The sequence below is a fragment of the Capsicum annuum genome, chromosome 7, assembly GCF_002878395.1.
Source record: "Capsicum annuum cultivar UCD-10X-F1 chromosome 7, UCD10Xv1.1, whole genome shotgun sequence".
NCBI lineage: Eukaryota > Viridiplantae > Streptophyta > Magnoliopsida > Solanales > Solanaceae > Capsicum > Capsicum annuum.
Genome location: NC_061117.1, coordinates 61,180,367 through 61,204,491, shown reverse-complemented (window position 1 = coordinate 61,204,491; position 24,125 = coordinate 61,180,367). Strand labels below are relative to the sequence as shown.

Below are 24,125 nucleotides of genomic sequence, written 5' to 3'. Positions count from 1 at the left end.
CTATTTTCACTAGTTTTGAGGAATTGTTGAGTGATACTCTCATATTGTAGTTTGTAGGTCTTGGAAAAGACATTGAAACTAGGGTTAACCTTGTGTTGACATTTTAGCAAGAAAGGTGGGTGCTTGAGGTCATTGATCCCTTTGTGTCCACCTAAGAGTGTGGTGTTATCCATCATTGGTGTTGTGGTGTTTGATATACACCTTGGTGCTACACATTGGTGTTGGTGTATGGCTCACTAGTTATCCATTTACTTTAATGCATTGTCTCTTCTTTTTTGTTGAAATCCGAATATGTGTTAGCTTATTCTACCTCATCTCATCTTCTTCTCTTTAGTTTGTGTTGTTGTTTTCGGATTCTAGGTAGTTTTTAGTATCACCATCCTAAAGAATGAAATCACTCAGCAGTGAAATATCATACAAACCCTACGACAAATTATAACTTTTTAAAAAAATATAACAAAGCATTAAGGCTAATAATGAAAGTGGAGGATTTCAAGCATGTGTTTCTTCATAACAGCAATGCGACGAAGAGATGATGAAAATCCTATTTGATTCTGACATGGAATGTACATGAAACACATTTAATAGCTTCCATGGACCTATAACAAAAGTATTTGTTCGAGAAACCTGCAACATAACGGGAAGGACCACAAGATAGTTACTGCTTCTGCCTGAATTTGATATCACAAATGTAACCAAAAAGGAAGGGCAATATCAGACCACCTTGCACCCTTTCAAGGAGGAACATGAGTTTGAGGATTGCTTCCTAGACGAGGAAATAGCTTTCACATAAGAGGAGCTAAAAGCCACTTGATAATATTCCAACTTCCCTCAACAGATGACGCGGCTACTAATCTTGAACCTTTCTTGAGAAGGTAACATATTTGTATATTTAGTGAAGTACACAAAGGGTGTTTAGTTTCCCTTACAAGTGAAAGTGCAAGGAAATGAATCTTGGATCTAACTCAACCCCAAAAGCTGGATCATGAGGAAATGAATGCCTAAATCTATATAAGGAGACCAATTGTGCCCATACCCTTTTCCGATGTGGGACTCTCAACACTCACCGCACGCCCAGACCCTATTAACTAGAGTGTGGACACTATTACAACCTTGGGAGAACCATAACCAAAAGTTAGCTATTACGGTGGGAGAGCCCAAAGCTATAAATAGCTCACATCAGCATTTTGTAGTACCAATGTGGGACATTGCAATGGAGCATAACAAACCACCACGCTCCGCATCTGTCGTCCTCGACGGATCCACTCTGGGTAGCATTCACTCCACTTGTGGAGGTAGGCTCTTTTCTAGGTAGCTTTTTCAAGTCAGGTGCTAGGTGCTTGGACGGTTGTGCTCTAAACATTGTTAGCCCCAACAGAACACTGCCATACCGATATCACCATACCAGGCACGGTGAGCACGGAGGGTGATGGGTGGCTCTAATACCATGGTTAAGAAATGGATCTTGGGCCTAGCTCAATCTCAAAACCTAGCTTATACAGAGAGGATTGATCAAGTCTATATAAGAGGACCAATTGGTCCATCCATTTTTCGATGTGGGACACTCAACATAAAGGAACAAACTCCTAATCCTTAGTCTTCTCATGAGGACCCTAAAACATCAAAAAGATATTCACGATATTCTAAAAACTCTTGTTTACACAAAAAAATTAAAGGACTAAGCATTTCGTTTTCAGCTTTTGGATGTTACTAGACTTATCTTCAAAGCATCTCTAATTTCTTGTTGGCTAGTGACTAAGAGAGGTACCTCCACGAGGTAGTGGTACGATCCGCGTACACACTACCCTCCCTGCCCTCCCTAGACCCAACTTGTGGGATGTCACTAGGCATGTTATTGTGGTTGACTAGAAGAGATACCATATTTTTGCAGCATTCTAGAACTTTGAGTATTCTTTATTGCATATCCCACACAATACCTTTCAAGTTAATGAATATCTTCCATAACTGAGTTGTCCAATTACAGTGCAAAAAGAGATGATTGATTGTCTCTATATCTTGTCTGGATAAGTTACTATAACCTCGAATCCTTGAGACTACAAAGGATAATTTGAATTATTAACACCTAAGATGTGGCCTAGTGGTCATCAAATAGGTGCAAATCTTGGAGGCCAGAGGCCAAGTTCGAGCATAGAAAAAAGTACTCGTTGATTTTTTTCATTTGTCTAAGTCTTAATGGGTAGAGTTATCCAGGTGCTCAGTATAATAATTGAGGCACAAGCACATTAGCCCGGATACTATCATTATCTTAAAAAAAGGACAAATTGGATTGCTCAAGGTGAAGGCCCAAATAAGATTCCCTATAGTTGCTGCTTGCTAGCACGAACCAACTTGCAAGCCTAAATACTCTTGGTGGGAAATATGGAAGTAGTATCGTGAGGGGAAATGAAAAGAACTCCATCAAAGAGTGAAATAGAATATGAAACCATAGGCTCCCAAAGCAACGGTAGGACTAGGGCTCTGAAAACGTTCTCAAGAGAGGTAAGGGGAAGAATTGTGAAATAGAATATAACCCATGCCTAAAAGTTTATTCACAAAATCTTTTCAAGGATAGAATACCAACAAGTTACTCAGCTGCAGCTGCAACTGCTAACTGAAAAGGTTGTCAAAACTTTAGCTTATCAAAAAAGTTGAGGTTGTTGATCCTTGCAACTTGCCTTGGATTTATGTACTTTACATTAGCATTTCACTACCTTCAGCCATATCATTAAAGGAACTTGTATAACACCACACATGAAATCTACAAAATGACCTCCTCAACTCCCATTTGGAATGAGAAATGGCTAGGTTTAATTCCCGTCCAAGATAATAATTTTTTAATTTTAGCTACATTTTGAAATTAGGATGACTCTCTTGAACCGTGGGTCTATCGGAAACAACCTCTCTACTTCTTCAGAGATAGCGCTATGGACTGCGTACATTTTACCCTCCCCAAACCCCACTTTGTGGGAATCAGTGTTTTGGACGGCGAAAGGCGACAAGGCCCCACCTCGCCACCCGGCGAGGCGAGCGCCTTTTGAATGTACGGCGACAATTAATATAAAAAATTAAAATAATATATAAATGATCAAAATTTCAATAACACTTAATATTAGGAAATATTTCAAGTCAAGAATTAAAAATAAATAGTAGATAGATACTAGAAGTCTAGAACTTAAATGACTCAACAATTCAATATCCATAAAACAAGTTTATTCTTCTTCAAGATTTGCATAATCTTCAATTCTGACATGCATTTCATTATATTGCCCCTCATATTCTTCCTCTTCGGCTTCTTCATCAACTAGGGGCCGAGTCTGGCTTGAACTTGCCGCTTTTCCCTTGTCAAATGACCTTGACCTTGAGTTTCTCCTAAGACCATAGATATTATCTTCGTCTGCTCCAGCTGCCATAGCAACAGTGCCCCAATTAAGATCACCTTCCTCATACACCAGTTCATCTTCTTGATCTTCGGGGCCAACAAGTAACCATTCATTAGCATCTTCAATATTTTCCAAGATAATAGGATCAATGGTATCGCGAATATCATAGTGACGTGCCAATGTTCTATTGTACTTAACGTACAATAGATCATGGAGACGCAATAACTCAAGCCTATTTCTCTTCTTAGAATGAATTTGTACATAATAAAGTAGTTACTAATTAGATTCGAATAATAATCGCTTTAATATAAAAAGTTGAATATAATAACTCGTTCTCACATGTTCAAAGACACTCCAGTTCTGCTCCTATCCAGATGCACTACAAGTTAAACTCAGAACTCTCATGACAAATCTTTGCAAATTTGGAGTTCCGCTGCCAAATAGGGACCACCACTCAACTATAGAAAAAAATTGAAGGTTAACCAATATAAAAAAGTCAATAACTTAAGGTGCTTTAAAATAAAGATACCTAAACCAATTCAATATTCACTAAACCGGTGATCTTGTGTCTCTGGCTCTAACAGCTTAACCAGAACCAAACAATCCATCCGCACTCTTGTACTTAGCAAGCTCAGCTAGTAAATCTTATGTGGAACGATCGGGGACCATCGCGTCAACACAAGTATAGTAACTCTCCCACACTTTAGTAATTTTCTCCTCATTCATCATTGATTTAAAGTACAATCTCGGATTCAAAATATACTCGGCGGAGTGCAACGGTCGCTTGAGTTGGTCAGTCCACCTTGAATCAATTATTTCGAGAACTTTCTCATAATGCCTCGAAACTCCATCAAACCCCCGTTGAATAGTTTTTTTCGCCTTATCCATTGCTTCAAGCATATAGCCCATTGGGGGTCTTTTTTCCCCATCCACCAAGCGAAGGAACGAGACCAAAGGACCACAAAACTTTAAGAGCCTTGACTACATCATTCCAAAAATATGCAAAATAAAGAATCGCGGAAACTTCTTTCCCCAAAACTTCCTTTGCAAATTTACTAGAACTCAATTCATTGGAGATGATAAAGGTTCTCAAATTCTTCCTTTGTTTGTACATAGCCTCCAAAGTCAAAAAGGCCGTTGCGAATCTTGTCTTAGCCGGTTTCACCAAATTTTTCTCATTGGTGAATTGACTCATCAAGTTCAACAACAACGGCCTTTGACTTATGTAAGAAACCACCTTTGTGGCCTTTTTAAAAACTATAAAAGACATTATATCAATTATTAGCTTAATAAATATTCAGACTTTAGTAATAAGTAATAACTAAAAAAAAAAGGTGTTAAGTATTACCTGAGGCATATGGATTAATCTTGAATGTGTCTTGCAACATCAAATTGATGCAATGAGCAGCACATGGAGTCCAGTAGATATGTGGGTACACAGCCCTCATAAGCTCCCCCGCTTTTACATTCACACAGGCATTATCAGTTACAACTTGTATAACATTTTCCGGTCCAATATCCTCAATTGTCTTCTCAAACAAGCTGTACATCTTAGTGCCAGTGGTGGACTCATTGCTAGCATCAACAGAACAAAGAAAGAAGCTCCCTATCGGACAATTGACCAAAATATTAATGATCATTTTTCCATTACGAGCTGTCCATTTATCCATCATAATGGAACAACCATACTTTTGCCATTGCACATTATGCTTCTCAACAAGTTCATCAACTTTCTTTACTTCCTTTTTTAATTGAGAAACTCTCACTTCATGATAGGTAGGTGGCTCAATTCCCGGGCAATGTTGTCCTACTGCTTCTATGAAGTTAGTAAATGAATCATAATTAACACAATTGAATGGGAGGCCCGCATCATACATCCATACCGCGAAAGCATTTACCGCCCACTCCCTTAAGATCTTTTTTGTGTTATTAATTCCTCGTCCTCCTCCTACTCCCGTCTTTTCAAAGCCAGTGTTATGTTGTGGCTTTTGTAGATAAAACCTATCCATAGGACCTTTCGTCACATGTGCCGAGGATGATACACTACCACTCGAAGACATTTTTTGATATTTGGAGAGAGGCATCATTTCCTCAGGTTCATTCATGTCATCATCATCATCAACAATATTATATGATGGTATATATCTTTGATTCTTTTGATTTGTTGCGGCTTTGCTATCAACAAATGCCTTTACTTCATCCCTAATGTTTGCCAGACAAGTTTGACATATCCTTACATTTTTGTTTCCACCTATCAAGTGTTGTTTGATTCGAGTAATACCATCATCTATAGTATGTCGACAAAAATTACATATCACCACATCTTTTGTTGGTCCTTGCGTACCATAATTCCATCCTATGTCCTTTTGTTTGCTACTAGTAGATTGAGACCCCATTGAAATTAAAAGTTGTCAATGATCAAACAATTTAATTAGTATATTACCATCATAATATGTTAATTCTACATAAATTATTAAAAAAAATTACATAATAAGAATTAAGAGCTTACTGGACAGTGGACACTGGTTACTGTTACAGTAACACTGTAACAGTATGTCTTATCAGACGAGTTCATGGTACAGATACAGTGACGCCGGTAGGAAAATAGAAGAAGATAAAAAGAGGAAGAAAAAAAAAACAACACCAAAATACAAGTCCAATCGCTGGATTAAGAAGAAGAAGGAAGAAGAAAAAAAATAGAAATCACTGCTTACCGGAGTAGCGGAAGTCGCCAGAGTACGTTGCCGGAATCAAACTTGTGAGATGAAGATAGCAGCCTCAGTCACCAATTAGTAAGTTGGTAGAGTTAAAATGTGTAAATAAGCCCTAAAATTAGCTTATATACCTAAAACCCTAATTTTAAAAAAAAAAAAAATTAAAAGCCAACGCCATTGTCGTCGTCTCGCCTCGCCTTGCCATGTCGCCTTTCTCACAAAGGCGTTGCCTTTTCATTTTTGCAACACCACGAACTGAAGAGGCGACATAGCCTCGCCTCGCCATTCGCCATTGGCGACGAGGCGCTCGCCTTTTACAACACTGGTGGGAATACACTAGGTTTGTTGTTGTTGTTGTTGTTGTTCGCTGACTCATACTCATTAACTTCCCAAGGGCCTGGTGTTTTCTAAATATTCATTTTGACTCATAGCATACTGTGAGAAATAATGGAGAAAATATTATTGAATTGCGTATCTAAATTATTGCATTGAGATCCTATATATAGACACTGCATTAGACTCCTATTCAACTAGAATTCTATATAATATTTCTATTCTTACGCATATTCTAACACTCTCCGATCAAGTTGGTGCATACAAGTCATATGTACCAAGCTTGTTACAAATGTAACGAATAAAATATTATTGAATTGTGTATCTAAATTGTTACATTGAGATCCTATTTATAGACACTACACTACACTCCTTTTCCAACTAGGATTCTATATAATATTCCTATTCTACTCATATTCTAACACTTCCCCTCAAGCTAGTGCATACAAGTTATATGTACCAAGCTTATTACAAATGTAAGTAATACGAGGATCAGTGAGGGATTTGGTGAAAATACCTGCTAATTGATCACTCGATTTCACAAACTTTGTAACAATATTTCTGGAAAGCATCTTCTCTCTCACAAAATGGCAATCAATCTCAATGTGTTTTTAGTCCTCTCATAAAATAACGAATTTAATGCGATATGAAAAGTCGCTAGGTTGTCACACACAAGTTCTATTTCACTAATTTCTTCAAATTTTAACTCTCTCAACAACTGTTTGATCCAAACTAGCTCACAAGTTGCTAGCGCCATTGCTCGATATTCTACTTCTGCACTAGATCAAGCAAACACACTCTGTTTCTTACTTTTTCAAGATACTAAATTACCTCCTACTAAAACACAATATCCGAATGTAGCATGTCTATCACAAGGTGATCCTGCCCCATCAGCATTTGTATATCCAACGATCTGCTCATGACCTCGAAGAGTAGTTCTTTACCTGGGGCTGACTTAATATATCGCACAATGCGAACAACTGCATCCCAATGACTATCACAAAGAGAATCCATAAATTGATTTACAACACCCACATGATAGGAAATGTCAGGTCTGGGAGATAATTCAACTTACCAACTACACGCCTATATCACCCAGGATCATCAAGTGACTCCCCCTGTCCTGGCAAGAGTTTAGTATTCGGATCCATAGGGGTGTCAACAGGTTTACAACCCATCATTCCTGTTTTCTCAAGCATGTCTAAGTCATAATTGTGTTGCGAAATAACAATACCTGATCTGGACTGAGCAACTTCAATACCTAAAAAATACTTCAAAATTTGTCGAGGTTTTCAGTCTGGAAATGCTGAAAGAGGTGTTGCTTCAAACTAATGATACCATCTTAATCATTGCTAGTGATGACGATGTCATCAACATAAACCACCAAATAAATACATAGATTTGGAGAAGAATGTCGATAAAACATAGAGTGATCTGCTTCATCATGAATCACGCCAAACTTCTGAATTACTGCACTGAACTTAACGAACCAAGCTCGAGGAGATTATTTTAGACCATAAAGTGATCGACGCAATCGACAAACCAAACTAGACTCCTCCTGAGCAACAAAACCAGGTGTTTGCTCCATATAAACTTCATCCCTTAAGGTCACCATGAAGAAAAGCATTTTTAATATCCAACTGGAAAAGAGATAAATGTCGAACAACAGTAATAGATAAAAAAAGATAAACATATGCTATTTTAGCCACGGGAAAGTATCTTTATAATCAAGCCCAAATATCTAAAAGTACCCCTTACCAACAAGGCGAGTCTTACGTCGATCAATTTGACCGTCCGAACCCAATGACAACCAACGATTGATTTACCCGAAGAGAGAGGAACAAGCTCCCAAGTACCACTCATATGTAAAGCAGACATTTTGTCAATCATAGCCTGTTGTTGCGCCACCCTGGATGAGAAAGTGTTTCTTTTGTGGACTTAGGAATGGAGATAGAGGACAAAGATGATATGAAGGCATAATGGGGTGATAACAGACGATGATAATGTAAATGAGTATAATGACGACTAGTATTACGAGTGGACCACATAGAAGTGCAATCGGAGGAGGTAAGTCTGTAGTAGATGCAGGGCGAGAATCATATGAGCCTAATGTTGTACATGGACGACGATGATAAGTCAGGAGTGATGGCACTATAGACGGAGTTGTAGAAGGCATTGTCGATTTCTCAAAAGTTTGTGCAGGTAAAACAGGTGACACTATGGATGGAGATGTAGAACTTACGGTAGAATCCTCGAAAATCAATATAGGTAAAACCTCAGACGTTAGGATGATCAGGATAAGAAGATGTAAGCTAAGGTTGAGACTCAAAGAATATGACATCAGCTAACATAAAGTACCGACAAAGATCGTGTGAGTAGCAACAATATCCCTTTTGTACACGAGAATAACCAAGAAAGACACATTAGCAAGCACGAGGGGTTAATTTATCTTTTCCTAGGTGAAGTTATGAACAAAACACGTACTCCCAAAGACACGAGGGGGAAGAGAGAAGAGAGTGACTGAGGAAACAATACTGAATAGGGAATTTGATTTTGAACGAAAGATGGGGGCGTCCAAGTAATTAAATAGCAAGATGCGATAACTACATCGCCCCAAAAACGCGACGGAACATGGGACTGAATGAGAAGAGTTTGACCAGTCTCGATAAGGTGTCTATTCTTCCTTTATGCTATTCTATTCTGTTGCGGGATATACAAGAAAGAAGTTTGATGAATAATTCCTTGATGAGTCATAAATTGCTGAAATTGGGAGGACATTCTAAGGCATTATTCACTACGAAAGGTACGAATAGAGACACTGAATTGATTTTGTATTTCAGCACAATAACTCTTGAATATAGGAAACAATTCCGAGCGATCTTTCATTAAGAAAATTCAGGTATATCTTGAATAATCATCAATGCAGCTAAACAAAATAACGAAACTCTAAGGTAGAACTGATTCTACATGGACCCCAATATCAAAATGAACGAGGGAAAAGATAGATTTTGCACGATTCTTAGTACTACGTTGAAAGGTAGTTCGAGTGTGTTTCCCAAGTTGGCACGACTCACAATCTAATACGGGTAGACTAGACAACTAGATACCATTTTTTGTAGTTTGAACAAACTAGGATGTCCTAAACGTTTGTGAATTATGTCCGGAGAATTCGTAATTGGACATGCTATGGAGGAGTTAGAAGAGGTAAGGTAGTAAAGGCCTTGTGATTCATATCCTACACCAATTACTTGTCCCGTCTACGGTCATGCATGATAAAAGAGTCCTCAAGAAATACTATGCCACAATTTAGGTCATGAGTGATGCAAGATTAAATGGACAACGAGGGACATAAAGAATAGAGTGTAAAGTGTTAGAGGACAGTGGAGTAGCTTGTCCAACTCTTTTTGCTTTGGTTTAGTTACCATTGGCTAAAGTGATAGTTGGAAGAGTGTGAATAAACAATATTTGGTAGAAGTGATTCATCACCAGAAACACCAGAGTCCACACCCTATGATCCAAAGGTAGGAGATTGTGCAGTTGAGACTACTGGTAGAGATATCTGCTTACTTGCTTGATACTGAAGATACTCATTATAATTCTTTTCAAATGAATACACCCATTAATTACCTATGGTGTTAGACTGAGCAACATGAGCATTTTTAGGTGGTCGACCATGCAAAGAATAGCATATCCCACGAGTATGTCCAAGCGTATTTCAGTAACTACACTTAGGTCGGGAATAGTATCCTTCACGAGTATGTCCAAGCCTTTTACAATAACTACACCTAGGTCGAGATCTTCCAAAACGACCTCCCCCTCAGCGATTCTTCATGGACTGGGACATTTGATTTTCTGATTTCCTCATTAAGGGTTCGAAAGTGATCATAGGGATTGAACTTTCAATTCCCGTATTTTTTAAGCCAAAAGTATCATATCCAAAAGACATTGTGAAATCAGAATTTTGTAGCCAAAAATATTCTGGAAATCTGCTGCCAGAATCTAAAAAAAATGATGTCACCGGAAAATTCTGAAAGTCTCGTGGTAGTATTGGTTTTCGCACGACACTCACAAATCAGAAGATGACACAATCGATTGTACAGTCACCGGAATTGAACAGTCGTCGGAATCTGACTAAATTTTCTAAATGTTTCTCACGATGCTCTGATACCATGTGAGAAATATTGAAGAAAATATTATTGAATTGTCTATCTAAACTATTACATTGAAACCCTATTTATAGCTACATTAGACTCCTTTTCCAACTAGGATTCTATATAATATTCTTATTCCTACTCATATTCTAACACCTACCAAATGTAGAAAAGAATCGATTAAATCCTTGTTCCTTGATATCTATTGAAATATTCTATTATTATTAAGCTAAAGATACGCTTGAAAATTTGCAGTATGTCAGGGAACCAGCTCTGAAGAAAACATAATATGGATGGATGATAGCATAGGAAGGGTAAGTAACGGTCAATCATGCTACAAGAATCTACTGATAGAAAAAATCCAACAGGTTGGCCTAGGAAAATCATTTGCAAGTCAAGGGCTACATTTAAAGCAGCTTGTTTTTAGTGATAGCATCAGATGAGCCCTGCCTCACATTGACAGCCTTCAGGTAAAAGGGACTGCAAAACTCTAACAGATGTTTTTGTGTGAAAAAGTAAGCGAAGGAAACATGCACATCTTCCTACATTTTCCGAGTGGTTACCAGTTATGACACATGTTATTGCACATCAAGTGAAACATGCCAGGAATCCCCCAGGGAGTTGTTATCTAGCTGGAAAAGAGAAGGTGGTGGCGAAGGTCTGCAGTAGTATATCAAGCCACCCACCTTGAATTTGGACGACAGTGTGGTGGACAATTTGGGAAGAGAGAATCTGGAGATGCTAGGAGAGCAAAAAAAAACCAGTCGAGCAAGATAAATTTAACTGAAATCTACTGCTTTACTTCTGGTGTAACCAAGAACTTAGAGAAATCCGGATAATATTATAGACTTTATCAGCTCCTTTCTCAAACTAAGAGCATATGATTGTATACTTTATTATGGCTGTAGAATTTCAGCACAGAGATTGTGCTACTTTATCAGTAAATTTTATCTTTACTGACCAAGAAAGAATGTTCTTGATTGACACAGCCAGCGTCTTAATCACAAAGTTCATATGTTCCATTGCAAAACCTCCTTTAAAATTGGATTGGAATCTTAGTAGGTCAGTTGGTTAGCTACTTGAACTTTCACCTCATTGGTGACGGTTTGATTCACCACCTTGTAATCCCTTCCCCTACCCAACCCCGCACACCCCCCAAAAACAAATTGGATTGAACATTTCTACCATGTTCCATTGCACGAGCTCCTTTTATTTGGAGAGGTACCAAACACTTCTAACCTGTAAGAATACACAATTAGAAAATATTGTGATAACCAGTGATGTAACCATTGAATTGTGTGAACTACTTGTTTTAAGTTATAAGCCTTCCTGTTTTTTCCTTTTTTTAAGTCAGTGGTGTGCGGGCCAGCTTAGGTGCACCCCAACTATTCCACTGGATACCTACAACTCTCACCAGTGCAAGTGCAAGTACTGAGTAACTCTGTCATCAAGGCTTAGGCATATGGGAAGAAATAATCTAATGATTATTGCCTTGGCATTTGAACCTGAAACCTTATGGCTCTCCTCAACTTCATTGAACACCAGATCACACCCCTTGGTCAAAAACCTTTTTTTTTTAAGATCCTTCACGTGCATGTCTAGAAGACACAAATCCAAGCTTTCACTACATGGATACTGAGACAGGGGTGTTTTCTTTTTCGAACACCACTGCTTGGCAGTCGCACCACACTGCACAACTTCAGCCACACACACTGCTCAGTCTAAGTATAATAGACTAAGTTTGCAGAAACGTAAAGCACTCAACAATGTACAGGAAACAAGTTCCCAACCTTTATTATTCTCTCAGAATTACAAAGGACAATGCCACACAAATTATACAAAGGCATACAATGCTCACTGCTTTGTACAATTTCCAGCAACACTATAAATGCTATAGATAGACTGCACATGGGCAGTTACAGCAGTTACAACCAACGACACCTGGCAGCATGCCATTGGACATGGCTGAATGCTTATCACATGACTCAACAACCTGATCTAAGTATTCAAATACATTCTAAAAATCACACATGCAACTGCCCATGTGACAAGCATATAGACAGCCTTGCCCCTTTAGCTAAATTTGTCAATGTTCAACACTTAGCCAATTTCCAGCTTTCCAACACTTGATCATTTCGTCTGTCTTGTCATGCTTCTCAGCCACGCCACGCCACGCCTTGCCAGCACCATGCCTTGCCCATGTCATGTCGTCGCCTGCGCCTGCGCCATGCCACTGCCCGTGCCATGCTGCTGTCTTGGCCATGTCACAGCCTAGGCCACGCCAATGCCTATCTTATGCCACTGTCTTGACCATGCCGTGCCATGTCATTGAATGTGCCATGCCAGTGCCGATGTCATGCTAGTGTCGTGCTATGCCTATGTCACTGCCTGCACGCATGCCCGCATAGGTGCCATGCGCCTGTCGTCGCCTCATGTGCCCAAGGCTGCCTTGCCATCACTCCAGCCACCTTGGCCATCATCAGCTGCCTGCTATCTCATAGCCACCACAGCATCACATTGTTTGTCTTAGCATATGTCAAGGCCAATATGCACCTTGACATGGCTTGTCAGCCATCATGTCTTAGACTCATGTCTTAGACTGGGGTCTAACAAAGCACCCCCACCAGATGAACTCGACGCCCTCATCGAGGTTGTTTTGAGGTAGTCCTCAATTTGCTTGTCGGACTGCCACAAGTTCTTAGCCTTCTCCCAAACAGCGTCTTCTTTGCTTGAGCCTTTCCATTGAATCAAGAATTCTGTCTTGGTATTTTTTTTGTTGTTCCCCACGATGCGATGATCCAATATCTTCTCCATCTTGGATTTATACTGTTTGACAATCAAAGGAGGAGCCCTCTTGGATTTGTTACTACCCGGGTCTTCAGCATCTTCATTATACCTTTTCAGAAAGCTGACATGAAAGGTAGGGTGAATCTTCAACCTTTCTGGCAAGTCCAACTTATAAGCAACTTCCCCAATCTTCTCAATAACTTCGAACGGGCCGTCGTACCTTGGGATCAGTCCCCTATGCCTCTTCTTGCTTGCAATTTGTTTCCAGATTTGTGGAGTGAGCTTTAAAAGCACATTGTTTCCCCCACTGAACTCCACCGCACGTCTATGCTAATCCGCATACTTCTTCATGCGATTTTGGGCCTTTCTCAAGCTATGTTGTGCCTCAACAAGCATCTCATGCTTGTCTTTTGCATATTTGTAAGCAGCAGGGCAAATGCCTTCACTCTTCAGCGTCACCACCTCCAATGGTGTCATAGGCTGCATGCCTAAGACAAGTTCAAACAGACTCTTTTCTGCCGACGACCTCCTGTGCAGATTGTAGCAAAATTGTGCTGTATCCAACAAGTCTGCCTAATTCCGCTGGCTTGCTGTCACATAATGCCTCAAGTACTCTTCTAGCAAGTGATTTATTCTCTTAGTTTGGCCATCAGTTTGAGGATGATTTGCTGTGGAAAACTTCAGATCAGTCCCTATCATGCTAAACAATGTATACCAGAACCGACCAGTGAACCGCGCATCTCTATCACTCACAATATCACTTGGCAAATCGCAGTGCTTCACCACGTTCTTATAGAACAATCCTGCAGCAACTTCTGGCAAGCAAGTAATTGGAGCAGCAACAAAAATAGCATACTTCGAGAACCTGTCCACCACCACCATTATGGATGCATTGCTAGAGGTGTGCATCGGTCGGTTCGGTTCGGTTTTACATATTACCGGTTCTGTTTATCGGTTTTCAGTTTTTAAATATGCTAAACCAATAACCAAACCAATAAGATAATTTTTATCGGTTTTCGGTTTATCGATTTTTAATCCTTAACGGTTCGATTTTCGGTTTAACCAATAAGAAAATAGTCATAAAATAGAAATAGTAGCAACTAATAGGAAAAATAATCGAATCTTAGTTGAAAACAAAAATCCTACATAATATGTTTTAATTTACAAGAATCTTCAAGTTTGAACTAAATGTTGTTAGGAGAAATTAAGAGTTTGAATAATTGAAATAATAGGTTTGTTAATTTGTAGAGATTAAAGAAAAATTAAGAGAAATATCTAATAAGTCATATATATATATATATATTATATATATATATATATATATAATATATATATATATATATATTCTTATTGGGTTATCGATTTACCCAATAACCCAATAAGAAAAAAACGAACCGAACCAATAACCCAATAATTTTTTTTATAAAACCATTAAAAAATCATTAACCCAATAACCCAATAACAATAAACCAATAATATTTTTATCGGTTTGATTTATCGGTCGGTTCGATTTTTGCACAACCCTATGCATTGTCATCCACCTTAGGAAACTAAGAAAGGAAGTCCATAGAGACAGATAACCATGGCCTTTCAGGAGTAGGCAGAGGCTGCAACAAACCTGCCTCCTTCATACGTTCAGTCTTGTCTCTTTGACACACTTGACAAGTCTTCATATATGCTTCAATGTCGTCTTCCATCTTTGGCCAGAAATATACACGGGACAGCAGGGCTAACATCCGCTCAACACCAGGATGACCAACCCAAGGAGTGTCATGCGCCTCTTTCATCATGTCTTTACGCAGTCCACTACCTTGAGGTACCACGATTCTCCCCTCTTTACGAGATCGTCCTTGATCCAATACCTTCGAATAGTCCCATCTTTCACTTGACCCATCCACTTGACGTAGAGTGGGTCATTTGCAGCACAGAATTTAATTCTATCCAGAAAATCAGTCTCAAGTCTAGAAATAGAGTATACTACAGCAAATACCTCTTTCTGACTTAGTGCATCAGCAACCTGGTTATGCTTCCCTGGCTTGTGCTCCCACATGAAGTCATACTCAACCAGGAATTCCTCCCATCGGGCCTGCTTTGGACTCAGCTTCTTCTGCATCTTAAAGAACGTGTTCGCAACATTGTCTGTCCGTACCACAAACCGAGTACACAGCAAGTATACCCTCCAAGTCTGTAAACAATGCACCACTGCAACCATCTCCTTTTTATGGGTCGAATATCTTTGTTCAGCATCACTCAATTTTCGACTTTCAAAGGCCACAGGATGGCCTTCTTGCACCAACACACCTCCAACAGCCTTGTCCGACGCATCAGTGTGTACTTCAAAAGGTAACTCAAAGTCTGGCAGCTTCAAAATAGGCTCTGCAGCGATACTTCCTTCAACATCTGAAAAGCCGCATCGCACTTATCAGACCGCACCCACATGACATCTTTCTTCAGCAAGTCTGTCAAGGCCACAGCTTTCTTAGAGTAACCTGCAATGAACTTGCGATAGTAGTTAGCCAGTCCCAAGAATGATCTCAATTCTTTGACCCCACTAGGCGCCTGTCATTCAACAATTGCTTGCACCTTCTTCAGATCCATCCTCACTTTGTTTTGACTAACCAAATGCCCAAGGAACTGCACTTCCTTTGTAGCAAACTCACATTTTTCCATCTTGACATAAAGTTTGTACTCCCTCAAACGAGACAATACTAACTTTAAATGTTCCAAATGTTCACCAAGGGAGCAACTATAAATGACTATGTCATCTAGATATACCACCACGAAATCGTCTAGGTAATCAAACAACACATCATTCATCAAGTTGCAAAAAGTTGTTGGGGCGTTTGTCAACCCAAACGGCATAACAAGAAACTCATACGAACCATACCTTATCACACACGTGGTTTTTGGTTCATCACCTTCTGCTATTCGAACCTACCAATAACCTGATCGTAGATCAAGCTTCGTGAACCAGCATGCCTTGCTTAGCTTATCCATGAGATCCTGCAACAATGGGACAAGATACTTGTTCTTCACAGTCACTTTATTCAATGCCCTATAGTCCACACACATTCTCATTGAACCATCCTGCTTCTTTTGGAACAAAACGGGAGCACCGTAAAGAGCCATGGAAGGCTGAATCAAGCCCGCATCCAGCAATTCATTCAATTGTTTCCGCAGTTCAGCCAACTCTTTGGGAGCCATGCTATAAGGAGCTTGTGCAGGGGCAATAGAACCTGACAGCAACTCTATCTTGTGATCAATGTCCTTTCTTGGCGGCAACTCTTTAGGCAACTCGGGAGGCATCAAATCAGCAAATTGCTTCAATACTTCAGCAACACAGTCTGGCACCTCCACCTTCACATCTGGCTTCACTTCAATCATGGCAGCAAGGAAAGTTTCATCACCTTTCTTCAATCATTTCTCAACCGAAATAGCAGAAATGATAGGGCCCTTGTTCTTTACTTTCTTTGTCTCCCCGTAAGGATGAGCAGCCTTGATAAAACTTGGATTGACTTCGTCCATAATCATCACTCCATCTAAGTGAGGAAAAGGAACAAAGCGAAATTTTCTAAGGAAATCTATCCCTAGAATGACTTCAAAATCACCTAATGGCATAGCCATCAAGTTATGCTTCCCCGTCCAACTTCCAACCACCATCTGCACATCATAAGCCATGCCTACAATGGCTTGGACCTTGGAACTCACAGTTTGGACAAAGGATGGATTTTCTTCAACTTCAGTCCATATTTTGCAGCAACTTTGGCATCCACAAAAGTATGAGTGGCCCCGGTATCTACCATTGCCATCATACGATTGCCATCAACTTTCATCTCTATGTGAATTAAACCGGCATGAGGGTTGAATGACTTTGAGGATTCACCCACAATAGACAGCAAACTGATATGATTAAGTGATAAACCCAAAGGATTCGCCAAAGCAGCAACAACTTCGTCACCCCACCTTGATTCACATTTCCAGCAAGCATAGCATTCACTCTTTCACGATTGGGACAACTCTTGGCCAAATGCGGTCCATCACAAGTCCAACATCCCTTAGTATTGCCATCTTTTCCCTTGTTCTTGGTGTTTCCAACATTCATTAGGGCCTTGCTCTTGTCACCCTTGTCATTTCGTCCTTCTTTTTTCCCTTCCCCTTTCTTCTCTGTCTTTTTCTTAGACTTTGGAGAAGTGGGGATGTCAGAATCAGAACGAGTTGAGCGAAAATCCACCAACGAGTCAGCGGCAGCAATTGCACTAGGCAAGTTTTTCACACTCTGCCTCCTTAATTCGTTTTAGGCCCATGCCTGCATCCCTGAGATGAAGTTATGTAACTTGTCTTCATCAGACATGTTCTAGATGTCTAACATCAAAGAAGTAAATTCCTTGATATAGTCACGAATCGTTCCATGTTGCCTTAGCCTTTTCAACTTGTCTCTAGCAATCCATGAGGCATTGCTAGGAACGAATTGGTCCCTCATTTCCTTCTTCAACTTTTCCAAGTATCAATTTTAGGGCGTCCAGCACTTTCATCATCCGCATTCCAAGTCCTCCACCACAATTTCGCATCACCCGTCAAGTACATCGTGGTGATGTTCAACTTGTCCATCTTAGCAACTCGAGCAGTAGAGAAATACTGCTCCATGTCTCATAGGAAATTCTCCAACTCCTTGGCACTTCTAGCACCACCAAAAGGTTTAAGCTCAGGAATTTTAACTTTGGAACTGCCTTCATGAGACTACCCAAACGCAGCCACAGCACGTCGCAGCACCATCATCTCTGTCTGCAGATCTGCCATCACCTTGCCTTGGTCCTGCACCAGCGACATCAAGGCCTCGCGTGTGTTCAGAAATTCTGTAGAATGTTCATCAAAATGGGCATGCAACAGTGCTAGTTCTTCCTTCAAGGCATTGATCTGAGTGATCAAATCCACCAGGCCTTCACTTTGTTCAAGTTCGTCAGTAATGCCAATGAAGTTTCGAACTCGTGTAACATAATCGTTTAGTTGAGCGACAGTCACCATTTTCGTACAGCAACGCTCTGATACCAGTTGAGACAGGGGCGTTTTCTTTTCCACAACACCACAGCTTGGCAGTAGCACCACACTGCACAACTTCACCCACACATACACTGCACAGTCTAAGTATAATAGACTAAGTTTGTAGAAACGTAAAGCACTCAACAATGTACAGGTAACAAGTTCCCAACCTTTATTATTCTCTCAGAATTACAAAGGACAATGCCACACGAATTATACAAAGGCATACAACACTCACTGCCTTGTACAATTTCCAGCAACACTATAAATAGACTGCACATGGGCAGTTACAGCAGTTACAACCAACGACACCTAGCAGCATGCCATTGGACATGGCTGCATGCTTTATCACATGACTCAACAAGCTGATCTAAGTATTCAAATACATTCTGAAAATCATACATGTTTAAAACATTAAAAATTCAAACTTAGCAACTGCCCCATGTGACAAGCACATAGGCAGCCTTGCACCTTTAGCTAATTTTGCCAATGTTCAACACTTAGCCAATTTCCAGATTTTCAACACTTAACCATTTCGTCTTTGTCTTGTCATGCTTCTCAGCCACGCCCCGCCTTGCCAGCACCATGCCTTGCCCATGTCATGTCGTCGCCTGCGCCTGCACAATGCCACTATCTGTTTCATGCTGCTGTCTTGGCCATGTCATAGCCTAGGCCACACCAATGCCTATGTCATGACACTGTCTTGACCATGCCACTGCCCATGCTTGTGCCATGCCAATGCCGAAGTCATGCCGGTGCCGTGCCATGCCTATGTCACTGCCTGCCCGCATAGGTGCCATGCGCTTGTCGTCGCCTCATGTGCCCAAGGCTGCCTTGCCATCACTCCAGCCACCTTGGTCATCATCAGTTGCCTGCTATCTCATAGCCATCACAGCATGACATTGCTTGTCTTAGCACATGTTAAGGCCAATGTGCACCTTGACATGGCTTGTCAGCCATCATGTCTTAGACTGGGGTCTAACAAATACCATGTGAACTACCTCATCTAATAGCTTAAACTGGTCGAAGGGTACTTGGACTTTCTTTTCATCTAAAAACAATGTACTTAGACTTGTTAATTGTAGGTCTGCAACAGCAAAAATCAGACACCTCAAGCCTTTCTGCAGTTGCAGTTAAACATCTAGGTCATTTAATAAGAAAAAGTACTAACATGAATGCAAATTGGTCGAAATCTAATCCACCATGAAGTTGTAGAGTTATTTCTCAAAGTCATCTTATTTTTCATTATCCATCTGATAAAGTTATTTCTATGGTGTTTGGGTAAGATAACATTTCAGCTATATAAGTCATCGTTTCCCGTCTGACAAGCGGTTGACTAAATGATTTCATGCAAAATTGGGGATTCAAATGATGTTACAAACCAACAATAATACTTCAAGATCAAAACCTACCACCTTTAACCAGTTAGAATGAAACTCCTAGGTGATCTAAAGCTAATCTGTTTGGCCGAGCTTCTAGAAAGCACAAGCTTTTTCTTTTTTTGAAAAATATACTTTTTTGGAGATTTAAGGTGTTTGGCCAAAAATAAAAGTATTTTTGAGTAGCAACAGAAGTATATTTTTCTACGGTTGCATGAAGCTATAAATTTTTGTAAGAAGTAGAAAATCAAGGAAAACCTATCCTTACCAAAAAAAATTATTCACCATACTACCTCTCATTAATTTAACCCACCTCTAAAAAATACAAATATAAATACAATCATCTTCTCTTTTTTTTCATTTTTGGTTTAACTATATTTATATTGATAAATAAGCTTAATATATATTTTTAGTTTGAACTACATAATAACAAGAACTTAATGAAAATACAACAGCAACAATAACATACCCAATGTAGTCCCACAAAGTGGATTCTGGGGAGGGTAAAGTGCACTCAGACCTTACCCCTACCTCAGAGGTAGAGAGGTGGTCTTTGATAGACCTCGGCTCAACGAAAATAAAAAATATTTAAATTGTTTCTCTTTAAATAATATTAATTATAAAAAGAACTTTAATCATGTATCTTTTCATAATTTGACACATAAAAGAGCCTTTTGGAAAGATTGATCAAACAAAATTTGTTTTTTCAAATACGAAAGAAACACCTTCTCAAATTAATTGGTCAAACAGAAACTGATTTTATCAAAAAGTAATTCTCTAGAGTTATTGTGACAAAAGTGCTTTATCAAATAAGTAGTTTTTAGAAACTTGACCAAACAGACTTTAAGTGTCAATATAGATTATGTCAACAGTGACCTTTGAGTTATTTCTCAAAATATTTGGTTGGAGGTCTACATCTTTTTTTCTTTTTTAATTAAGGTTGGAGATCTAAATCATGTTGGACCAAGTTTTTACTGATTGCAGTTAACAGAACAGTGAGGCAGCAAAAGAAGCATTCCCCAGCTTCAACCATAGTAAAAAGTGTGCATCAACTTAAGTATCCGAATATCACAAAAACTCATTAACAGAATTATTTAACAATATCAAAATAAACTTAAGTATCAAAAATGTATCGTCAAGTTAACTAGCTTAGGTTTGAGCTTTGTTGAGCTTATTAAAAATGGGCATCAACTTAAGTTCCACCAATACTCATCAGTACAATTACCTTACTATATCAATATAATTTGAAGTATCACAACTGTCTCATCAAGTAGTTTAGCTTTTGAGCTTCGTTGAGCTTATTAAGGAAGCTCAAACTTGGATTGATCCACTTCGCTTTGTTTGCACTCTAAGACATAAAAATATTTTAAAATAGATATAATGTACAGAAATGTAACTGAATTCTTAAGCTTATTTCCAAATTGATTGGACTTAATCTGTACAAATCCTTAAAATTATATTATTTGATGAAGGAATCATTGTAATGCCAACAGAATACTACATTCTATCGTCAAATAAGAATAGAGCTTACAGTGATCCTGTCAATACCCAAGAATGCCCTCATTCTTCTTGCCGTCTCCAGAGCAGCTTTGAACAAAAATGGTGTTCCATTTGATACAACAGCCTCAATGTCCCTCCTTGAAAGCAACCTGTAATGCATGACAGATGCACACAAAGATGATGTAATTTTTATTTCATCTTATAAATATCTGAAACCTGTATTTCAGTGTTTTGTCAAAAGCAAAGTGCTAAGAGCAGAATTTATGTTTTGGAGAAGTACTAAATCTTCTTGTCATAAACATTTCAGAAATCAAACATTTTAAAATGCCAAAATTTATAGTAAATTTAGACGAATCAAATAAGAGATACATAAGGTTTATTCAATCTTCAACATACATACTACATAGAAACGCATGAAATATTTCCCAAAAAAATACTCTCCAATGCAAACATATATCAAAATCTGCATATCTTTGTCGGGAAAGGGACAAATATACCCCCGAATAAATGGTACGTATGTACCATCTGTCATACTTTGGGTAATATATGCCCCCACCGTTAATGAAATGGTACGTATATGCCCCTCACACTAACAGAAGGGGCATATGTGTACCCAAAGTATGGCGGAGGGAATATGGGTACTATTTATCATAGTTCGGGGATATATTTGTCCCTTTTCCGCTTTAATTTTTTTATCCCAAGTAATTAACTCAAACCCAGTACCCGACCCAATAAACCCATCTAACCCGATTTCAAACCAACTCGATTCGGCCTTTATTTTTTTTTTTTCAGACCTGATACTCCCTCTGTTTTTCTCATAAATGTGAACCTCAATCAAATTGCAGTGACTGGTCGCTGCTGCTGGTTGGTGTTTACCGGTTGGAGGGACTGAATATTAGGCTGGAAGTGGTCGGAGCTAGGGGTGCAGCGATGGTTCACCACAGGGGTGTTTCCGGTTCGACAGAGATAGTGGCTATGTGGTGTTAACTGGTGGTGGGTAATGTTTTCTCGATGTGATTTCGATGGAAACTGAAACGTGAGGAGTTCAATTTATTTGGTATTGTTTTGAGGTATTACGGATTTTATGGATTTTTTTTGTGAAACTAGTGGCAGTGGAGTGGAATTTGTGGGTGTATTTTTTCAATTGAAATGGAAGAGATGGTGTAATTAGTTGTGTTCATTGTATTGTTGTTATGGCTGGTGTATTGTTGTTGTTGTTGTTAAAGAAGATTAGAAGAGAGTTGTTGTTATTCCTGGTGGGTGTTACTGTATTATGTATGTATATCGATATAGGGGTGGGAAAATCGCACCTGTTACATAAGCGTCTCTTGGATTTTAGTTGGGACTGAGTCAAGTAGTGGGTTTATTAGGTTGGATGGTGTTAAAACGAAAAAGGGACAAATATACCCCGAACTATGATAAATGGTACATATATACCCTCTGTCATACTTTGAATACACATACGCCCTTACTGTTAGTGTGAGGGGCATATGCGTACCACTTCATTAACGGTAGGGGCATATGTGTATCTAAAGTATGACGGAGGCTATGTATGTACCATATATCATAATTCGGGCGTATATTTGTCTCTTTACCGTATCTTTGTCAAAGGAAAATGTCATATCACATATATCCTCGATTATTTATTTCTGTATTTTATTTTACTTGACACCCAATACGCAAATAATGAATACTCTTGCTCATGCCACAACTAAAATAATCCTATGACCATTTGAAGTGTAACCAATCTTCACTATGCCATATGCTATTTCAGTTCTTAAGAAAAGGTCTCCAAACGGCAATATGTCTACCTTGCAAGTAACTTTATTTAGAATTCACAAGAATGGTTAAGATTATTGCCAGTGTACATAGAGATAAAAATTTAAGAGATAATTAAAAAAAAAAAAAAGAAGGAAATCAAACCCGATGAGATTTGGGCGCTCCCGAGCAAACGCTAAACAGAGGCTAGCAGCACGAAGGAATTCATCCGACAACTCCTCGTATGCCACGACGGAGTCCTCTACTGCAGGAGCTAGTTGGTCATTGCCAGCAAGAACACTAATTAAGCTACGCCATTCAGGCCAGGGGTGGGGGGTAAAAGAAGAAGAGTTGAGTGGGCTATTATTATTATTATTGAAGGATTGCGCGTGGAATTGTTGCTGGGAGGAATTGGGTGAAAGAGGGGATATATGGGCGTGACTGTAGACTGTGAGGCGGCGAGAACAGCATGGCAAACGACGAAAGTGGAGGAAAGAGGGGCGCCCTAGGTGATTAAGGAGTGTAGGAAATGGAGTGGCTAGGAGGGAGATGAACCTCCAAGTGCTGCCCATGTTTCGGATTTTGCTACACAGAGAGGCGAGAAATGGCTTCTACTCACTTATAAAATAGTGATTAATGGTTTTTCACGTAAGAAATAAGTATAATAACTCTTTTAAGCTGTGAAAGTCGTTTTTATTATTTTTTTTTATATCTTTTTAACAGTCATTTTTTATGATTTTCATTTATAGCTGTAACTATTAATATTCTTAATCTGTTGATTTGAGAGTTATTTAAATAATTTTTTAAATGATATATTCTTCTTGAATAATTCTTTATATTACTGTTAAGTCTTCTAATATTTATTTTGATTTTTCAATATTAATTGTGATATTCTTTTAAGAATGGTTATACTACTTTTGTAATGATATATATAAACTATTCATCGATTAAAATTTCCTATAGGTACTTAGTAATAATTAGTATGTAAGATAGTATAAGTGGATATGAGAAATGACTTATGGCATGTTGAAAAATCTGAGGAAAAATGAGGCCATCTAATCAAAAGTTGAACTACAAGAAAAAGGC

The 24,125-nt window shown here is 39.0% G+C and overlaps 1 protein-coding gene across 1 annotated transcript in view; it reads right to left on the bottom strand.

Annotated features, from left to right (window-relative positions):
• Nucleotides 1-23,682, bottom strand: part of LOC107877924 (zinc finger protein VAR3, chloroplastic) — a 28,970-nt gene extending 5,288 nt beyond the window's left edge. The window contains exons 1-2 of the mRNA XM_047393556.1: nucleotides 23,205-23,682; nucleotides 21,313-21,430 (exon numbers count right to left, since the gene is read on the bottom strand). Of these exons, the coding sequence (XP_047249512.1) occupies nucleotides 21,313-21,430; nucleotides 23,205-23,611 (525 nt within the window). The 5' untranslated portion in view covers nucleotides 23,612-23,682. The remainder of the gene's footprint in view (nucleotides 1-21,312; nucleotides 21,431-23,204) is intronic.
• Nucleotides 23,683-24,125: the final 443 nt, after the last annotated feature.